Below are 22001 nucleotides of genomic sequence, written 5' to 3' on the forward strand. Positions count from 1 at the left end.
CTACTTCTGGTTTTGGATGGTCTCTCCTCTGTGGTCCATAGAACACCTCCCTTCCACTAAAGGAAATTAGCACACTGTGTGTGTGTGTGTGTGTGTGTGTGTGTGTGTGTGTGTGTATTTAAAGACTGTCTTTCCTGCTGTAGTGTAAGCTCTGGCAGGCAGATATCATTTATGTTTCTGTTTCTTACAGAATCCAGCCCAGTGCCATGTACAAAGCAGACACTCAATAAATGTTTGTTGAATGCATGAGTAAGCTGTCTTTCTACTTTTTTTCTAGATTACGTGTCTTAAAGTCTCTGTCTTCTGTTAGTCTCTTGGTTTCAGCATATAGAACAGCCTAGAGAAAAGTTCACAGTACAGCACACTTTCCTATAGACTCAGACACCAGCAAGAGTCAAGAGAGGGAAAAGCAGATTGATGCTTTCAGGAGAAGAGGGAATAAGTGACTTGCCCCCCATCCCTTGCCTTGAAATGATCCTGATAAATGTTCGACTTCCACTTCTTAAGGATATTTTGATGAAGCAAGGTTAGAGAGAAGGTGCGAGTGCCCCATGAACAAGCCGAAACCCAGCCTTGTGTTGTTATAATTAAATGCTTCAGGGAATCAGGTTAGAAGTGTGCACATGCTAGGTTTCCTGTTAGTTTTCCCCAGTAACATGCGGCATTTGTTCCAAGAGGATCGTGACAGAGAGCCTCCTGGGCCTGGCATATGTACCTGTGAAATTAAAAAAAAATTTTTTTTAAGATAAAATGTATAATGAGTAGATCGTATGATCTCCAGCCTCGAGACTCAAAATCCTTTCCCGTTTTGCACAGACGAGTGAATTATCTTCTCTGCCCTGCAGCCAATCACCCCCCACACCCTGGTCCTGAAGATGCCTGTTGACCTTATGGGAGGTCATCGTCTCTGCCACCAGGAGGCTGCACTGAAGGAATAAATGTTCATGAAAGAAACACTTGATTTTTGTCCATAAAAGCTGTCAGAAGTGGGGTTTACACTTAGAGGAAAAAGCACATCTCTGACATAAGTGGTCAGGATGCAGCTGGAGTTTGTTTACATTTATTCGGCTGTCTGGGCAAGAAAGCAGTGCTGGGCTGCTGGGGATGGACCCCCGCTTCGCCCGGCTCAGCGCCTGCCACTGGAATCTCCCTCCCTCTTCAGTCCCTCTTCAGATGGCTCTTTCTACAAAAGGGAGAGGTATTTCTGTTTGCGATCATTCGTTTTCCATCATTTTCCAAACAAATGGACAGGACATCCTGGATGAATAAATGAGGAAGAAAGGGGCGTGTCTTTGACAATAGTCAACTGGACAGCAGTGTCCCAGCTGTAATTCTGTTTTTTTTTCCTTTTTGCAGTACGTGGGCCTCTCACTGCTGTGGCCTCTCCCGTTGCGGAGCACAGGCTCCAGACGCACAGGCTCAGCGGCCATGGCTCACGGGCCCAGCCGCTCCACGGCATGTGGGATCTTCCCGGACCGGGGCACAAACCCGTGTCCCCTGCTTTGGCAGGTGGACTCTCAACCACTGCACCACTAGGGAAGCCCCCAGCTGTAATTCTTTAAAAAAATTTTATACAATTTTTAAAGGTTACTTTCCATTTACAGTTATTACGAAATATTGGCCATATTCCCCGTGCTGTACAATACATCCTTGAGTCTATCTTACACCAATAGGTTGTGTCTCCCACTCCCTCACCCCCTCCCCACTGGTAATCAGTAGTTTGTTCTTTATATCTGTGACTCTGCTTCTTTTTTGTTATATTCAATAGTTTTTTGTAATTTTAAGATTCCAAATATAAATGATATCATACAGTATTTGTCCTTCTCTGTCTGACTTACTTCACTTAGCATAATGCCCTCCAAGTCCATCCATGTTGTTGCAAACGGCAAAATTTCATTCTTTTGCATGGCTGAGTAGTATTCCATTGTGCATGTGTGTGTGTGTGTGTGTGTGTGTGTGTGTGTGTGTGTGTGTGTATATAAAATATATATATAATCTTGTTTATCATTCATCTATTGATGGACACTTAGGTTGCTTCCATGTCTTAGCTATTGTAAATAGTGCTGCTATGAACACTGGGGTGCATGTATCTTCTTGAATTCGTGTTTTTGGTTTTTTTCGGATATATACCCAGGAGTGGAACTGCTGGCTCATGTGGTAGTTCTATTTTTCGTTTCTTGAGAAACCTCCATACTGTTTTCCACAGTGGCTGCACCCATTTACGTTCCCACCAACAGTCTACTAGAGCTCCTTTTTCTCCATGTTCGCCAACATGTGTTATTTGTGTTCTTTTTGATGATGGCCATTCTGACAGGTGTGAGGCGATATCTCATTGTGGTTTTGATCTGCAGTTCCTTGATTAGTTTGATTTGTACTTCCTTGATTAGCACATTCTTTGAATGTGCTTGTTGGCCATCCTCATTTCCTCTTTGGAAAATCTCTTCTGCCCGTTTTTTTAACCGGGTTGGTTCTTTTTATTTGGTTTTGTTTTGTTGTTTTTGATGTTAAGTTGTATGAGCTGTTTATACATGCTGGATATTAATCTCTCATGGGTCAAACAATTTGCAAATATCTTCCCCCATCTGGTAGGCCGTCGTTTCGTTTTGTCGACTGTTTCCTTTCCAGCTGTAATTCTGGACGGAGCACAGCCCCTCACGATGTGCATGTGTTCAGCGCGCTACGTGCGTCCATGCCCTTTGAGGGCTAAAGAGGTTGAAGTCTGGTACTGACGCCACTGCTGTTACAGAGGCCGCTGAATACTCTTTGCTTAGCATTTCCAGAGGGCCCGTTACTTCTGGCTTTCAGAACATTATGTAAAATTCCCTAGAGGAGGTTTCTCTAGAAATGATAGATCACCTTTGATTTTTGCAGAAAAGGGAGCTCAGGGCTGTGGGGGCTGTTGGATTAAAATCAGAGCACAAGAGGCACAGGGGCAACTAGAAGCCAGTCTCACAACCAGCACATTGCCGGGTGGCCACGAATTTTTATCAGCCCAGCTCCTGGAAGACAGACAGCTGTCTTCCTCATGGACAAGAACAGAGAATTTTTATTAACTCACAGGAGAAAGAATAAGCCCAGACTCTTCCACGGGGGTTTAAAACCTCTTTCACCAGCGAGTCCTTTTTCTTCACCGTCTTTATCCTTAACTGTCTCGGTCTCTGCTCCAGTCACCAAATTCACTTTCTACTCTCACAGCAAATCTTCTTCCTGCCACTGAAACTGCAGCTGACTCTCTCTTTTTTTGTTGTTTTTTTCGTATTTGCTGGAATTTAGCCTTAGATGTAGTTTTGGTTTTCAGCTTTTTATTTTGAAATAATTACAGTGTCTCAGTCTGCTTGGGCTGAGACTGGGAGGCTTACAGAGCACACATTTATTTCTCATGGCTCTGGGGATGAGAAGTCCAGGATCTGGGGGTGAGAAGTCCAGGATCTACGTGCTGACGTGGTCGGTTTCTGGTGAGGCGTCTCTCCCCGGCTAGTAGATGGCCGTCTTCTTGCTCAGTGCTCACATGGCCTTTTCTTTTTTATTTATTCTTATGTTTATTTATTTACTGATTTGTTTTCTTATTAGTCATACCTTTTTTTTTTTTTTTTTTTTGCGGTACGCGGGCCTCTCACTGTTGTGGCCTCTCCCGTTGCGGAGCACAGGCTCCGGACGCGCAGGCTCAGCGGCCATGGCTCACGGGCGCAGCCGCTCCGCGGCATGTGGGATCTTCCCGGACAGGGGCACGAACCCGTGTCCCCTGCATCGGCAGGCGGACTCTCAACCACTGCGCCACCAGGGAAGCCCTAGTCATACATTTTATACACTTCAGTGTATACATGTCAATCCCAATCTCCCAATTCATCACACCTCCCCACTGCGGCTTTCCCCCCTTGGTGTCCATGCGTTTGTTCTCTACATCTGTGTCTCTATTTCTGCTCTGCAAACCAGTTCATCTGTACCATTTTCTAGGTTCCACATATATGTGTTAAAATATGATATTTGTTTTTCTCTTTCTGACTTACTGCACTCTGTATGACAGTCTCTAGATCCATCCACGTCTCTACAAATGACCCAATTTCGTTCCTTTTGATGGCTGAGTAATATTCCATTGTATATATGTACCACATCTTCTTTATCCATTCATCTGTCGATGGGCATTTAGGTTGCTTCCATGTACTGGCTATACAATACAATTTACAAATAGTGCTGCAATGAACATTGGGGTGAATGTGTCTTTTTGAATTATGGTTTTCTCAGGGTTTATGCCCAGTAGTGGGATTGCTGGGTCGTATGGTAGTTCTAGTTTTAGTTCTTTAAGGAACCTCCATACTGCTCTCCATAGTGGCTGTACCAATTTACATCCCCACCAACAGTGCGAGAGGATTCCCTTTTCTCCACACCCTCTCCAGCATTTGTTGTATGTAGATTTTCTGATACCCATTCTAACTGGTGTGAGGTGGTACCTCACTGTAGTTTTGATTTGCATTTCTCTAATAATTAGTGATGTTGAGCAGCTTTTCATGTGCTTCGTGGCCATCTGTATGTCTTCTTTGGAGAGATGTCTATTTAGGTCTTCTGCCCATTTTTGGATTGGGTTGTTTGTTTCTTCAATATTGAGCTGCATGAGCTGTTTATATATTTTGGAGATTAATCCTTTGTCCGATGATTCGTTTGCAAATATTTTCTCCCATTCTGAGGGTTGTCTTTTCGTCTTGTTTGTAGTTTCCTTTGCTGTGCCAAAGCTTTTAAGTTTCATTAGGTCCCACTTGTTTATTTTTGTTCTTATTTCCATTACTCTTAAGAGGTGGATCAAAAAAGATCTTGCTGTGATTTATGTCAAAGAGTGTTCTTCCTATGTTTTCCTCTAAGAGCTTTATAGTGCCTGGTCTTACATTTAGGTCTCTAATCCATTTTGAGTTTATTTTTGTGTATGGTGTTAGGGAGTGTTCTAATTTCTTTCTTTTACATGTAGCTGTCCAGTTTTCCCAGCACCACTTATTGAAGAGGCTGTCTTTTCTCCATTGTATATCCTTGCCTCCTTTGTCATAGGTTAGTTGACCATAGGTGTGTGGGTTGATCTCTGGGCTTTCTATCCTTTTCCATTGATCTATGTTTCTGTTTTTGTGCCAGTACTATGTTGTCTTGATTACTGTAGCTTTGTAGTATAGTCTGAAGTGAGGGAGTCTAATTCCTCCAGCTCCGTTTTTTTTTCCCTCAAGACTGCTTTGGCTCTTCGGGGTCTTTTGTGTCTCCATACAAATTTTAAGATTTTGTGTTCTAGTTCTGTAAAAAATGCTATTGGTAATTTGATAGGGATGACATTGAATCTGTAGATTGCTTTGGGTAGTATAGTCATTTTCACAATATTGATTCTTCCAGTCCAAGAACATGGTATATCTCTCCATATGTTGGTATCATCTTTAATTTCTTTCATCAGTGTCTTATAGTTTGTGCATACAGGTCTTTTGTCTCCCTAGGTAAGTTTATTCCTAGGTATTTTATTCTTTTTGTTGCAATGGTAAATGGGAGTGTTTCCTTAATTTCTCTTTCTGATTTTTCATCATCAGTGTATAGGAATGCCAGAGATTTCTGTGCATTAATTTTGTATCCTGCTACTTTACCAAATTCATTGATTAGCTCTAGTAGTTTTCTGGTAGCATCTTTAGGATTCTCTATGTATAGTATCATGTCATCTGCAAACAGTGACAGTTTTACTTCTTCTTTCCCAATCTGTATGCCTTTTATTTCTTTTTCTTCTCTGATTGCCCTGGCTAGGACTTCCAAAACTATGCTGAATAATAGTGGGAAGAGTGGACATCCTTGTCTTGTTCCTGATCTTAGAGGAAATGCTTTCAGTTTTTCACCACTGAGAATGATGTTTGCTGTGCGTTTGTCGTATATGGCCTTTATTATGTTGAGGTAGGTTCCCTCTATGCCCACTTTCTGGAGAGTTTTTATCATACATGGGTGTTGAATTTTGTCAAAAGCTTTTTCTGCATCTATTGAGATGATCATATGGTTTTTATTCTTCAATTTTTTAATAGGGTGTATCACATTGATGGATTTGCATATATTGAAGAATCCTTGCATCTCTGGGATAAATCCCACTTGATCATGGTGTATGATCCTTTTAATGTGTTGTTGGATTCTGTTTGCTAGTATTTTGTTGAGGATTTTTGCATCTATATTCATCAGTGATACTGGTCTGTAATTTTCTTTTGTTGTAGTATCTTTGTCTGGTTTTGGTATCAGGGTGATGGTGGCCTCATAGAATGAGTTTGGGAGTGTTCCTTCCTCTGTAATTTTTTGGAAGAGTTTGAGAAGGATGGGTGTTAGCTCTTCTCTAAATGTTTGATAAAATTCACCTGTGAAGCCATCTGGTCCTGGACTTTTGTTTGGTGGAAGAATTTTTTTTTTTTTTTTTTTTTTTTTGCCGTACACGGGCCTCTCACTGTTGTGGCTTCTCCTGTTGTGGAGCCCAGGCATCGGATGCACAGGCTCAGTGGCCATGGCTCACGGACCCAGCCGCTCCACGGCATGTGGGATCTCCCCAGTCCGGGGCATGAACCCACGTCCCCTGCATTGGCAGGCGGACTCTCAACCACTGCGCCACCAGGGAAGCCCTGTTGGAAGATTTTTAATCACAGTTTCAATTTCATTACTTGTGATTGGTCTGTTCCTACTTTCTATTTCTTCCTGGTTCACTCTTGGAAGTTTATACCTTTTCAAGAATTTGTCCATTTCTTTCAGGTTGTCCATTTTATTGGCATAGAGTTGCCTGAAGCAGTCTCTTTGGATGCTTTGTATTTCTACAGTGTCCGTTGTAAATTCTCCTTTTTCATTTCTAGTTTTGTTGATTTGAGTCCTCTCCCTCTTTTTCTTGATGAGTCTGGCTAATGGTTTATCAATTTTGTTTATTGTCTCAAAGAACCAGCTTTTAGTTTTATTGATGTTTGCTATTGTTTTCTTTGTTTCTGTTTCATGTATTTCTGCTCTGATCTTTATGATTTCTTTCCTTCTGCTAACTTCGGGTTTTGTTTGCTCTTCTTTCTCTAGTTCCTTTGGGTATAACGTTAGATTGTTCGTTTGAGATTTTTCTTGTTTCTTGCGGTAGGCTTGTATAGCTATAAACTTCCCTCTTATAACTGCTTTTGCTGCATCCCATAGGTTTTGGATCATCGTGTTTTCATTGTCATTTGTCTCTAGCTATTTTTTTATTTCCACTTTGATTTCTTCAGTGATCTCTTGGTTATTTAGTAACGTATTGTTTAGCCTCCTTGTGTTTGTGTTTTTTCCAGGTCTTTTCCCTGTAATTGATTTCTCATCTCATAGTGCTGTGGTCAGAAAAGATGGTTGATATGATTTCAATTTTCTTAAATTTACTGAGGCTTGATTTGTGACCCAAGATGTGATCTATCCTGGAAAATGTTCTGTGTGCACTTGAGAAGAAAGTGTAATCTGCTGTTTTTGGATGGAATGTCCTATAAATATCAATTAAATCTATCTGTGATTGTGTCATTTAAAGCTTGTGTTTCCTTATTTATTTTCTGTTTGGATGATCTCTCCATTGGTGTAAGTGGGGTGTTAAAGTCCCCCACTATTATCGTGTTACTGTCGATTTCCTCTTTTAGAGCTGTTAGCAGTTGCCTTATGTATTGAGGTGTTCCTATGTTGGGGGCATATATATTTATAATTGTTATATCTTCCTCTTGGATTGATCCCTTGATAACTATGTAGTGTCCTTCCTTGTGTCTTGTAACATTCTTTATTTTAAAGTCTAGTTTATCTGATATGAGTATTGCTACTCCAGCTTTCTTTTGATTTCCATTTGCATGGAATATCTTTTTCCATCCCCTCACTTTCAGTCTGTATGTGTCCCTAGGTCTGAAGTGGGTCTCTTGTAGACAGCATATATATGGGTCTTGTTTTTGTATCCATTCAGTGAGCCTGTGTCTTTTGGTTGGAGCATTTAATCCATGCACGTTTAAGGTAATTATCGATATGTATGTTCCTATTATCATTTTCTTATTTACTACAGGTTTGTTTTTGTAGGTCCTTTTCTTCTCTTGTGTTTCCCACTTAGAGAAGTTCCTTTAGCACTTGTTGTAGAGCTGGTTTGGTGGTGCTGGATTCTCTTAGCTTTTGCTTGTCTGTAAAGCTTTTGATTTCTCCATCGAATCTGAATGAGATCCTTGCCTGGTAGAGTAATCTTGGTTGTAGGTTCTTCCCTTTCATCACTTTAAGTATATCATGCCACTCCCTTCTGGCTTGTAGAGTTTCTGCTGTGAAATCCACTGTTAGCCTTATGGGAGTTCCCTTGTATGTTATTTGTCATTTTTCCCTTGCTGCTTTCAATAATTTTTCTGTCTTTAATTTTTGCCAATTTGATTACTATGTGTCTCGGTGTGTTTCTCCTTGGGTTTATCCTGTATGGGATTCTCTGCACTTCCTGGACTTGGGTGGCTATTTCCTTTCCCATGTTAGGGAAATTTTCGACTATAATCTCTTCAAATGTTTTCTCAGGTCCTTTCTCTCTCTCTTCTCCTTCTGGGATCGCTATAATGCAAATGCTGTTGCATTTAATGTTGTCCCAGAGGTCTCTTAGGCTGTCTTCATTTCTTTCCATTCTCTTTTCTTTATTCTGTTCTGTAGCAGTGAATTCCACCATTCTATCTTCCAGGTCACATATCCGTTCTTCTGCTTCAGTTATTCTGCTATTGATTCATTCTAGTGTGTCTTTCAGTTATTGTATTGTTCATCTCTGTTTGTTTGTTCTGCAGTTCTTCTAGATCTTTGTTAACCATTTCTTGCATCTTCTTGATCTTTGCCTCCATTCTTTTTCTGAGGTCCTGGATCATCTTCACTATAATTATTCTGAATTCTTTTTCTGGAAGATTGCCTATCTCCATTTCATTTAGTTGTTTTTCTGGGGTTTTATCTTGTTCCTTCATCTGGTACATAGGCCTCTGCCTTTTCATCTTGTCTATCTTTCTGTGAATGTGGTTTTTGTTCCACAGGCTGCAGGATTGTAGTTCTTCTTGCTTCTGCTGTCCGCCCTCTGGTGGATGAGGCTATCTAAGAGGCTTGTGGAAGTTTCCTGATTGGAGGGACTGGTGGTGGGTAGAGCTGGCTTTTGCTCTGGTGGGCAGAGGTTAGTAAAAACCTTTTCTTGGTGCATGTGTTTGGAGGGAGAGATCTCTCTCTCTCCCTCTTTTTATAAGGGCATTAAGCCCATCATGGGGGCCCCACCCTCTTAACCTCATCTACACTTAATTACCACCAAAAGGCCTCACCTCCTATAATCATCACATTGGGGGTTAGAAGACTTCAACATATGATTTTCTGGGGGCAACACAAACATTCAGACCATACATATAGATTCACAGGAAGTTGAAAAGATAGTACAGAGATGCCCTGTGTACCTTTTACCTAGTTTCTCCTAATGCTTCCATCATATATGGTGATAGCACAATATCAAAACCAGTACACTGTGTGTGTCTTGTTCTGTGTCATTTTATCCCATGTGTAGGCCTGGGTAACCACCAGGACAAAAAGGATACAGAAGAGTCTTATCACCACAAAGGTCTCCCTTGGGGTCCCCGTCACAGTCATTCCCCCGCCTCCATGACCCCTGACCCCGACCCCCGGCAACCACTGATCTGCTTTCCATCTCCACAGTGTTGTCCTTTCAAGAGTGTTAATACATACGTGGACTCATACAGTATGTGACCTTTTGAGATTGGCTTTTTTTTTTCCACTCTGCTTAATGCCCTTGTGATCCAAGTTGCTGTATGAGTCCATAGTTCCATCCTTTTAATGGCTGCATAATATTCCACACACACGACTGTGCAACTTTTCTCCTCCAACTGGAAGAAATCCTTTCCTCCTCCCCAGTCTCCCTCTCCTTTGGAAACCACCACTCCCAGCGTCTTTCCCTGAACTTATTTCCATTACCTTCACCTGGACCCAGTTAAGCCTCCACCACATCCTTGCCAGGTGTTCTCCCTTTGCTGAGCTGGGAGGAGCCGGGTTTGGGAGGCACAGCTGTTCAGCATTACGGTAAAGGTCGGTTGCAATGGCGGCTGCAGGGCCTCCAGGCTCCCCAAGCTTTCTCCTCGTTTCCTTTTACCAGTGAGTTTTGATGGCCCAGGCCTTCTGAGTGCAGCCTTCATGCCATGGATTGAGCAGACGCCAGAGCTTTCACACCAGAAAGCAGCCGTATGCAAGCCAGGAGGACTCTCACCAGAAACCCACCCTGCTGGGCCTGGATCTTGGACTTCCAGCCTCCAGAACTGTGAGTAAACAAATTTCTGTTGTCCAAGCCGCCCAGTCTATGATATTTTGTGTTATGGCAGCTAGAGCCAACTAACATACCTCAATTAAATCCTTCCAAGAGCCAGTTAAAAGAAACATAGCAACTGTAACAATGCCTGAAGTTGCCCTTATGGAAAGCAAAATTGTTTTAAGTTCCCATCCTGCTAACTTATTTTTACTCTTGTCCTCTCTTTTTTAAAACTGGTTAATTATTAAATTAGCTTTCATTTTATAGATGTTTTGTCCAGTCACTAAAAGTGAATTTAATTGGCTGTTTGTGGAGTTTTCTAAGTTTATTGCTTGTTCGGATCAATTGGAAAGTGAAAGCTGAGGGGTACTGGCTCAGATTTTTAAATACCATCAGCCTTGGGCTGGGTCTCCTCCTGGGGCTTTGTCAGCACTTCAGATTCAAGATCTTGATTCTTTAGGGAGAAGTCCACAGTTGCTGCAACATTTCAGATAACCCTAGACAAGCTGATAGCTGTATGAGAGAGGTAGAAGTGTATTATGCCCTTTAAATTGAATTTTGAGTTCTTCATGAGAAAAAAGATGGGCTGGGTAATCTTATAAGTTTGGATTTAAAATTCATTGATAGCGTCTGATGTTGAAAGATCTTATCCTAGCCCCCTTTTCACTGTGAGAAGAGCAGGGCTAAAAATTATTTCCCTAAATGACTTTTTTTAGCCAGCTGATATGAGTTGCCACAAATCAAAACCCTGTTTTGTTCAAAACGCCTGCATTCTCGGTCCACTTTAGATTTTCTGGGCCTTGGTAACATTTGTAGGTCTTTTTGATCCACATAGTTGCTGGGACAGCTCAATAAATGTAGGTGCTTACTATGATATGTAATTAGCATGAGTTTTTTGGGGTTTTTTTTTTTTTACAACTTGTAACAATCACACTGTAGATGGCATTTTGCATCTTCAAAAAAGGTAAACTGGGACTTAAAGTGTAAATCGTTAATGATGGCTTTCAGGTGCTTCCTCTGAAATCTTTAATGATGGCTTTCAGGTGCTTCCTCTGTGTTAGTTCGCCCCGGGAGCTCCTGGTTTATGGCTAGTGATTCTTGGAGTCTGGTTTACATCTGTAGCTCTGGGTGCCAGTTCTTAATCGATCCTGGGTTATCATGGGCGGTGTGTGACTCCGGCTTTGCTGGTAAATTCTGGAGATTCCTGCTAAGATGGTAACAGTCAAGGATTCAGGATGAAAAATACATCAGTGTTTCCCATGGACGCAGGTAGGGAACACGGCAGGAGAGCTGGTCTGCGTCCACCTGAAGGACTGCCTGTGAGATTGCCCACTCGGCAGGCAGTGAGTCTCGGGGTGGAGTGCTGGTGGCTTAGAGTTTGGTACAGAAGCTGGGCTGTGGAATGGATTGAGCAGCCTCTACGTCAAAAGCTTCAGCTAAAAATGTTCCCAGTTACAGGTATTTCCAGAACACCTGCTAGAATCCCATACAAAGCCTTGGCTTTATTTTATTATTATTTTTTTGGCCATGCTGAGCAGCTTTCAGGATCTCAGTTCCCTGACCGGGGATTGAACCTGGGCCACGACAGTGAAAAGTGCTGAGTCATAACCACTGGACCACCAGGGAGGTCCCAAAGCCTTGGCTTTAAAACCCACCAGGTTCAAAGAGCAGGGAGCCCCTCAGCCATATAAGAGCAGTCCTTTCTCCTTATAATCCCTCCAGCCTCTCTGTGTGTTTGGTCTGAAACAGAAACCCAAGAGCTGGAGAGGAAGAGAACATACATGCGGTAGACACACTCTGACCGTACTCCCTTCTCCAAGGCGAGTGGCTGCCAGCCATGAACTTGGCCAGAGGAAAGGGAGTGGGAGTCTTTTGAGTTAAGACTGATATGACGACTTATATCTTGGACTGAACAGCTTCAATTTCTCAGCTGAGACAGTGTTTCATGACTTAGGAGTGACAAGAAGTTTGTCTTTTCCCCAAGAGTGAGCAGAAAGTTACGCATCCTATCCAAGTCTTCATCCAGGGGCAGAGGAAGATTTTTAATGATAAGTTTCAGGTGTGCAGTACTATAATCACTACAGCGTAATCACCACTGAAGTCTGGTTACCATCCATCACCACAGCCTTGACCCCCTTCACCCATTCTTTGCCCAATCTTCCCCAACCCCTAGTCGTCTGGGAACCACTAATCTGTTCTCTGGATCTATGAGCTTGTTTTTATTTTACTGGGTTTGTTCCCTGTTTTGTTTTTTTTTTTTTTTTAGATTCCACATGAGTGAAATCACATGGTATTTGTCTCTGTCTGACTTATTTCATGAACTTTAACACCCTCTAGGCCATCCATGGTGTTGTAAATGGCAAGATTTCATTTTTATGGCTGAGTAATATTCCATTGTGTATATATACCACATTTTCGTCTATCCATCCATTGATAAACACTTAGGTGGTTTCCATATCTTGGCTATTGTAAATAATGCTGCAATGAACATAGGGGTCCATAGATCTTTTCCAACTAGTGTTTTCATGTTCTTCGAATAAATACCCAGAAGTGGAATACCATATGAGTGTGTGGCAGTTCTATTCTTAACTTTCTGAGCAGTCTCCATACTGTTTTCCATAGTGGCTCTACTGACTTACATTCCCACCGACAGTGCAGGAGGGTTCCCTCTTCTCCACCTTCTCGTCAGCACTTATTATCTCTTCTTGATAAGAGCCCTTCTCACAGGTGTGAGGTGATAGCTCATTGTGGGTTTGATTTGCATTTCCCTGATGCGTGACGTTGAGCACATTTTCATGTGCCTATTAGCCATCTGTATGTCTCTGAGAATTGTTTATTCAGATCCTCTTTTGTCCCTTTTAAAATTGGGTTGTTTTTATTGTTGAGTTGTATGAGTTCTTTATATATTTTGGATATTAATCCCTTATGAGATATATGATTTGCAAGTATCTTGTCCCGTACAGAGTTTTCATTCTGATGATTTCGCTTGCTGTGCAGAAGCTTTTTAGTTTGATGCAGTCCCATATGTTTATCTTTGCTTTTGTTTCCCTTGCTTGTGGAGTCAGATCCCCGAAGACACTGCTAAGACGGATGCTGATGAAGTTACGGTCTATGTTTTCTTCTAGGAATTTTACAGTTTCAGGTGGACTGAATAGGTTGAATAGGGACTATGGGAAACAAATTTTAAGCCCAAAGTTGTTTGTTCAACAGACCAATTACATCTCAAAGCAAGGCCATTCAAGAGTCATGGAACTGGTTTCTGGGCATTTCTTTTGTAAATTATGCATGTGAGGGTCTATCTTATGCTCGTTTTGATTTCTAAGGTTCATCCTATTGGTGCCTCAGTTAAAACAGATGGTGAGCATCCTCTTTAAATCTTGTTTGACACAATTACTGTTTACAATGTATAAATCAGAATTTAGAAATGAATGGGAACACTGACCAGAAAACCTAATACTAATCATATGAAGGTCTCCTTGACTTCACGTCTTACCTGCACTAAAAGGTCCTTAGCCTCCTTCTCGAGCCATCGTGGGTAAAAGGGGCTGTCCATGCGGATGGAGTGGAAGAGTTCCTCTTCATCTTGCCCATGGAAAGGTGACTGACCTATTAGCATCTCATAGAGAAGGACGCCAAAGGACCACCAGTCCACAGAATGGTTGTACTTCTGACCCAGCAGGATCTGTGGGACCAAAAGGCAGAGACATAATTAATCGAAACGAGGTTGACTTGAAAACCCTGCATGGACTTTTCAAGGCCACTCAGGACATAACTGATGAAGAACAGTGCATGGTTTTAGCAAAGATTACACTGAAAACTGTAGCTTTTGTGAAGTTAATGATTGGATAGAAATAAGTGGGCAGTACCAAAGCTAAGCAACATTTTTGCATTTCAACATCTTTCTTCCCCCCTCTGGCCTTAAGCAAAACAACTAAATTGTACCATCAGCTCTTCATTTTCCTATCTGTGATGGGAGCCCATGGGTGGTAGCTTCAGACCTAAGAGAGCTGATGTGTATCTAAGCCCTTCAGTGCCTCTGAGGTGAATATCTAAATCAAACCCATGTGTTTTATGGACTTCTGTGGTCTTGAGTCTTTGCATAAAGTTCTGTAGCTAATCAGGCAGCCAAAGGGGTCATCTGACCAAGTCCACCCCTTAAACCTAACTAGTCACGGTTACGAAGAGTCGAATTTTGTGACTATGCCAAGAGAGACTAGGATAACAAGCTGATAGATGTTTGTGAAAATAAAGATCAAGTTGCAAACAGAATTTTGCAGTCTGCTGCGGACTTCCAGTATAAAAATGCTATCTACCGGCCTTAACTCAATATTTGAACACTGAGGTTAATTCTAAAGTAAAAAAAAAAGTAAACTTAGCCTTAAGGAATAGTGTAAAAGTAGACCCCGGGAGAATGATAAAATAAAGATGCACACACTGCGCGATCTTAGTTCAGGTACGTTTGCCTTAAGTGGGGCCCGGTTCACACGCAATTCCCAGGATGTGCCACAAGAGGGAGCCCAAGGCAACCAGAAGCTGCCCTGAGCATCGCATCTTGGTAAGCAATTTCGTTCGGTGGATTAATGGAAAGAAATTTGGAAGGATAGGAGACAGCTGAGGTGGAAATTAAGTCTTCCAAGGCTAGGGGATGTTAGTAAAGAATTTCAGTCTTAAGTTAGGAGAAAGAAGCAAAATGCCGATTCACACTCAGTTATACACTGTATGAACAGAATGTCTGCAAATGCCTGCTGAGGTGTACTGGGTGTTTCCCATACTTTGTGTTTATTTGTAAGCACCTCTGGGGTAGGTGCCATTATCCCTATTTAACAAAGGACGGTGACTGAGGTTATGTGTCTTCTTTAAGGTTGCCTGGTTAGTGGGTTGAAAGCTATGTTCTGGACCGTGGTCTCTTGGGATTTTACTACATAATGTTCCTTTTCTATTATAATGTTTCCAGGATTTAAACTTCGATCTAATTCATGCTCAAATTAGTCTGTATTTTAAAAGAAATTGGTGTAGAAACAGTGGCTGGAGTGGCTCTTTTTCTGTCTCAGCCCCTGGTGCCTTCTTATGGCCATGCTGTCTTTTGTCCTGTTCTCTCCCCATCTTTACTCAAATAATTCAGATGATAATGACGTTACCACTTCACGTCAGAGTCCCTCTTTCTCTCTTAGAGTAAGAGAAAGCTACAGTTCCATCCACCTCTTGGAGCCAGTGATCTGAGGTCTGTACATGGCTCACGACATGATGTGCACAGCGGGGAAAGCGTCCTTAGAAACCAAGTGACCACCAATGCCTCTATGGCTCTGGTTTCCGAGTGACTCCTGCTTTCTCCAGGGAGCTGCTTCTAGCTACTGAAATTCCACCTGGACTTACTAAGTGGCTAGTAGATGTTGGAAAGTAGGGTGTCTCCCTGTTTAACTATTTTCTATTCTTTGTCAAAATGAGCGTGGACCTCCAATTATACGTTAGACCCTCGGTCCTATAACCGTGACATAGGGAACCACAGAGCTCTGGGGAAGGTCTCGGGAGACGTGGGCTGGTGAGGCTATTCCCTGGTTTGAGGGAGCACAGTCTGCTTTTTCATGCATCGTTCCTGAGGCTGCCCTGAATGCACTTGTTTTTTGTGTTTCGGGCCCTCCGCCCATATCATTGAGGTCCCCGGGGAGAGGGCAATGGGTCAGTGAGTGAGATAAAGGAAAAGCTTCGCAACGGAGATGATGTGAGTGGAGCTTTGGAAAATGGGTGGGATTTTGATGGGAAAGGGAGAGGCTAGAGACAAAAGGCCCCATCTCCAGCACATGTTCAGAGATGGGCATTTGGGGTGCATGTCTTGGTGTGGTCATTCACGGAACAGGTGATGGGTGCTCTGAGCTGTGGAGGAGGAGACTAGACACTAAGGTGGATAAATCATGGTCCTTAGCTGTGAGAAATTCAGTTTACTGGCAAATGCGATGACACATGGGCTGTGGTAGCACAGAGGAGGAAACAACTGATTATTCCAAGAAGCCAGAGGCACCTTCAGGGAGAAGATGACTTTGGAGGTGGGAGTAAATCAGACCAAGGATTCCGAGGGCACGGCTAAGGGATATGAGAGAGAAGGAAACGGATGTCTCAGGACATATTAAGGACCTTCTCTTGGGGTTTTGGCTTGTACCCAGCTGACAGTGGGGACTTCCTGAATATTTTTAAAGGCGTGGCGTGACAGGTCTTCCCGTTAGAGAGGTAGATCTGGTGACGTGGTGGAACAGCGGCCCTCAGAACAGGGCATGCACCCCAGGGAGCACCCAGACGGCGTAACGCCGAGATACGGGAAGAAAATATTAGAACTTGTATTTATTCGAGTTTAAAAAATTCCAGTAGTGGCACTGATGCCCTCATTTAGAAATTTGACCAGTGACTAGGTTTTCCAAGGGAGGAACGGGAAGCCTCATCTCGGGAGGAGTTGGTGGTGGATTGGCTAGAGCATTCGTCTTGGGCACATCGTAAGGTGCGTCACTATTACGATTACTTCTTATCCTAAGGTGCGTCATTTGCGTTGCATGCCCAGTTAAGGGGATCGGTGGGTTCTGTTTGAACTAAACTCATTTTCGCAAAATGGAACGTCCTTAAAAAGTGATCTGCAAAAGAGACTTGGATTGAAGACCATGCTAACGATGCAGAGTAGAAAACGGCAAGTGCAGAGATCTTCCGTCCTCCTAGTACCAGGTCTTTGTCACGTTATAACGAAGCTAAAAACAGTGACCGTTTCGTTAGTTGTGACAGGAAGCTGGCTAAATCAGAAAACACTGTCGTGCATTCTGGACTTAGATCCACTCTCTCCAGCCACGAACCTTGCCTTACGGACACACTGTAGCATCTGTCTTCCAGTGTGCCTTTGTGAGGGCTCCTTCTCGGCTATGAGCCAATAAAACCAGCAATTGAAAGAAACCAAGCAGACTTTTGAGTGGCAGAATCATAAAGGGTTAAACCAAGATTTTACAAAGTTATTTAGCCTCATTATTTTAATAAAGCATAACATGTACTATTAATAGACTACAACTTAGTTATTTAAAACTTTATTTCATCTTGAGTTCAGCCTGTTTCTTTTTCTGCATGTTTGATAACAGACTACATTAGTTGGTGATAATGTATAAGAAATATACATGTGCCGGGGATGCTTTTTTAACTGATGAGGAGCATGATCAGAAAGTTTGAAAATATGTAAAGATGATGCATTGGCAGTTGGGTGGTCGTAGAGAGGAAAGTCTGGGTCAAAAGGCATCACCAGGATCCAGACCAGAGGTGCTGAGGGCCTGGACCAGGGCAGCAACTGGAAGATGGGGCGGGATTGGAGAAGCTTGATTTAATCCCCAAAGGGAGGATCAAAAAAGAAGGGAGATTCTTAGTACAATCACGAGACTGGGGAGGCATGAAAACAGATGTGTGAACCCCTGAGGTCTGTATTTAGAAGGTCTTGGTGTTTGGATTTGGGAGGGGTAAGAAGGAAGGAGAAGACTTGGAGGATTCCAGTTTTCTGGCTCTAGGGGACTGGACGGATGGATGTGTATGTCACTCGTCCAGAAAGGGATAAAGGAGAAGGGTGTGTGCATGTGTGTGGGGGGGGCAATTTCAACAGAGAGTGGGTTTGGGATCTGTTACGATCGAATGGCCTGTGACAGTGAGTTGGAGATCTCTGCAGAAAAACAGACATACAGGTCTGAAGCAAGAAGTTTGGGCTGGTCATACTGATTTGGGAGTTGAAATCATAGTCATAGATACAGCTGTTCATGGAGAAGGTACAGAGAGAAAAAAGGACCAGGGTGGAATTGTGTGAAGACAAGCAGGCTTGAAGATGAGAGAATGAGATTGGAGTTGCAGAGAGAAGCCAGTCTCTGAAGGTAAATTCTGGAAGATGCCAAAGGAAACAGAATTGGGAAGGAAGGATTGCCTGGGAAAGGGTTTGGCATAAGGCGTGTATAGACAGGATAGGTAAAAGCCATGATTTCTTGCTGACCAGAGGCCAAGCTTGAATTTAAACAAGGGGAAATCTAAGCTAAGTACATACGTACAGGGCAGAGTCTCCTGTTTCTTAGACTGAGGATGCGACAGTTACTTTGGCTATGACAGGGATCTGCTGCTGAATTTGTTCTGCCCAGGAAACCCGAGGCCCATCGCTGTCTATCCATCAGACAGCCGTCACCACTCACACACTTATCAGTAGTTGTTCATTCACTCTTTGAAAAGCTATCTATTAGCACCTTAATGTGCCGAGCCTTGAGCTCTGTCCTTGGATATAAAAGTGGATAAGATCACACTGATCTACACATACGATAAGTGGGGCAAAACTTTACACGCCTTGTAACAACATCCGTGTCCTGGTTCTGATACTGTACCATAGTTACGTAAGCTGGAACCAGTAGGGGAAGGGTAGATATGGGTGACATTTCTGTACTATTTTTGGCAACTTCTTGTGAATTTATAATTCTTTCAAAAGAAAGTTTTTAGAAAGCGAATAAGAAACAGCCTCTGACTTTAGAGCAATCACCCAGTAGTTCAGAGAGACCCAAAGATAGAAAAGCCGCGATAAGTTTGTGCTGCGGGAAGGACCAAGGGGGAAAGGCAGTGTCTCGTCTCCCTGGGGTGGGCAGCTGGCGTTGATGGAGGCCTTCTGAGCAAACTCTGATCTTCCAGGGGCTCAGAATATGAGCGCAATGGCTTATTTTGTTTTCTCTGTTGCTGTTTTTAAACTTTCATAGGCTCTCCCATGGGACCCAGGAACAGGAGAGAGAAGTGGGACCTCTCCAGGCTCACACAGTAGCAGCTTGGAAACCACAATTTAGGTTTTTCTGGCCCCACAATGAAACCCCTGGACTTAGGTAGATGCCTGTTCAGCGTCCGCCTGGCTCTTCACCAGTTGCTTCTTCTGCTTGGTCTGAGCAGAGTGACTATATTTTAAGGCTGGGGTGGGAGAGCCAGGATGGGAAGGGCCTGCTGGGTCCCTCACGCCTTGGCGAGGTGCAGGAGTTAGCGCGGGTACCGCGCCCAGTGCGACACTAGCGGCGCCTAGGTGCAGCTGCATTTGTCAAATACTCCGAAAAGCAAATACACATCTTGAACGAAAATAGTTTAAGGTCTTCTCATTTTCAGGGGAGAAGGAAGCAGTGGTGCTGGCCCCGGGGAGGCGGAGTTGTACGGGTGGGTGCAGAGCGGCGCGTCCTACCTCCGGGGCGATGTAGTCGGGGGTCCCGCAGAAGGTGTTGGTCCTGGCGTCCCCCAGCATGTTCTCCTTGCACATCCCAAAGTCCGCTATTTTGATGTGTCCATCTTTGTCTAACAGGATGTTATCAAGCTTCAGGTCCCTGAAAAACAAATCAGATTCGCACTTTAATAACACACGGTTTTGTTAACATGGACTTGCCCTGTGATGAGGGCTTGCACGTCCCGTCACAGCCTGAAGGGCAATGAGTAGGTACTTTGCTGGTCCTCCTGTCTCCTCCAGGGTCACTGCTTCTCGTCCTTGGTGTTTCCTCCTTGACCAGCGTCTCTTGCCCAGGACTGGACGTACAGTACAGCCCCTCGTGGTCCAGGTCGGCTTTCTCTGGGCCTGGCTCTGACCGAGTTCTGTATCTTCCGTATCAATACGTGGCCCATCTCCAGAGCTCCCTTCATAGTTCACGTATGATTGGCGGAGCAGGTGCCGAGATGGGGCCACATAAAGGTCATGCGCTATCTCTGCAGAGTAGCATCCCTCAGTGTTAAGAGGGGCCCTCAAGAAACAAAGCCTGGATGGAAAGGAATACGCTGGTGATGAAACGTCGTGGGGGCTGGTGTTTGGTGATGTGTCTGGTGTAGGGTGGTATTCAGTACTACACAACACGTACACCCATCCACTTCCGTCCAAGGTAGGGGTGTAGATAAAACTGACTCTTCAAGGGAATGGCTGGCTGCTACCGATTCCCCTTTCTGACTTGCCAAGGAGTACAGCTAATATACCATGGACAAGACACAGACCTGAGGCTCTTAATCCCAGTACCTTTCCTGGGGGTAACGGAAAAGGAAGAAAGGCCTAGAAATATACTCATTTTATGCCATTCTCTAAGTATCTGTGTTTGTGGATAAATTATCCTGCACCTAATTCGAAGACCAATTAAGGAAAGATGTCCCTAACCCAGATTAATTCTAGAATCAGAATCCATCTGCTACCAGAACACCGTGTCAATGACTTCCTCTGTCCTCAGAGAACCAGTATCCTTGTAAGGCAGCCCACTTCATTTTTTAGGGATGTGTAAGCGGTGACACGATTTTAAAAACACGGGCCAAACTATGCCTCCCTGTGACTTTACCTGTTGGCCTGTTTACCACACGTGACCGCCTGGATATTTGCAAAGTGACACCAAGCTTTCTCTTGTCTTTCCTTGACCAAGTTGAGGACCTTTACTCCTCCACACAGCATGGTATTCAGACTCTGCAACATTCCGGCCCCTGCCCTGCACATATCTCGAATTTGTCCATTTTCTTCTTCAAAGATGGTTCTCAGAATGAAAGCGGTGTCTTCCGGGCACGTGATCTCACAGGTGCAGATGGCGGTGGCACCCTGAGCTTCTGGTCTAGTCCTCTTGCCTCTGAGCACCGTGGCTGCACTAGTTATTTTAGAAGCGCCCTCACCACGATGCTTAATATGGAACTCACTGTAAACTATAACCTCCAGGTGTCCTTCCCCGCCCCCCCCCCCCCCCCCCGGCACAAACTACCATTATACCATTTTCCTGTCATCCTGTACCTGCGAAACGGATTTTTTAAAAAGATAATCCAGGAATGACACTTGACATGAGTTTCTTTAAGCTTTTATCGACTTTAGTCAGTGGCATTTTATGAATTCTAGTCGGTTATATAACACCCAGCTTTCTCTTCCTTGATCTGCCGTGAATTTCTGAGCTTTGTGAAAACTCCTTTAAGTCTAGGATATGTGGTGGGCGGTGGCTACCACTGCCTTCCTTAATGAGCTAAGACGACTTGGGAGAGAAGAGCTATTGCTGTTGCCTTGTTCTGCACCTCCTCTAAGAGAAGATGCTCAGAATCTCCTTCTCAGAGATTCTGCTCCCAGAGGGCCTGGCAAGTAGCTCTGTCTCCTCCGCCCCTGTTGATTGAGCCACAGGTGGAGGCCTGACTCAGTGGATTCTTCTTGGGGAAAACTTGCTGAGGTTGCAACATGACGGCACTCGTCCGTCTCGGCTGGGTGTCTGATGCATAGGGCTGCTGTGGCGCGCCCTCCACCATGCCCTTGGAGGGACAGAAAACCAGCCTGTAAAAGAAGAGACTGAAGTGGCTCGGCCAGGAGTAGAGACAGAGGCCGCATGAACCCGAAGAACAGCCCAGCCAATGAGAGAGCAGCCACTTCGGTTCTGATGGGTTTGCATTCTCGGTTCTGCTTTGTCAGTGAGGCTTAGCTTCTGCTTAAGCAAAGGTTTCAGTGGTTGTATGATGCTTGTAATCGATACCCGTATCCTAAAGTCCCGTCACTATTTGTTTTATCTCCTTTGTTACACTCTAAGCTTCATGAGGGCGGAAAGTGTATTGCTTGGTACTTGCTGTGCTGTGATGCTCTAACGCGAGTGTAACACGTGTTGCTGTCATTCCATAACCATCTGAGTGAGTTCATCCCCAACCAGTGACCATCTCACCACCAGCGAGTATCAGCTACAACTAAGTCCCAAGTAATGGTTCCCTTTTGTTGCTTTCTCACCTTCTGTGAGTA

At 43.7% G+C, this 22001-nt stretch overlaps 1 protein-coding gene across 2 annotated transcripts in view; it reads right to left on the reverse strand.

Moving 5' to 3' along the window:
* PRKCQ (protein kinase C theta) overlaps positions 1–22001 on the reverse strand; it is a 159514-nt gene that overhangs the window by 5600 nt on the left and 131913 nt on the right. For both annotated transcript variants that reach the window (XM_060006009.1, XM_060006007.2), the window contains 2 exons: positions 19467–19605; positions 13761–13949 (listed from right to left, as the gene is read on the reverse strand). In XM_060006009.1, the coding sequence (XP_059861992.1) occupies positions 13761–13949; positions 19467–19605 (328 nt within the window). The remainder of the gene's footprint in view (positions 1–13760; positions 13950–19466; positions 19606–22001) is intronic.

The sequence above is a fragment of the Delphinus delphis genome, chromosome 2 (assembly GCF_949987515.2).
Source record: "Delphinus delphis chromosome 2, mDelDel1.2, whole genome shotgun sequence".
Lineage (NCBI taxonomy): Eukaryota > Metazoa > Chordata > Mammalia > Artiodactyla > Delphinidae > Delphinus > Delphinus delphis.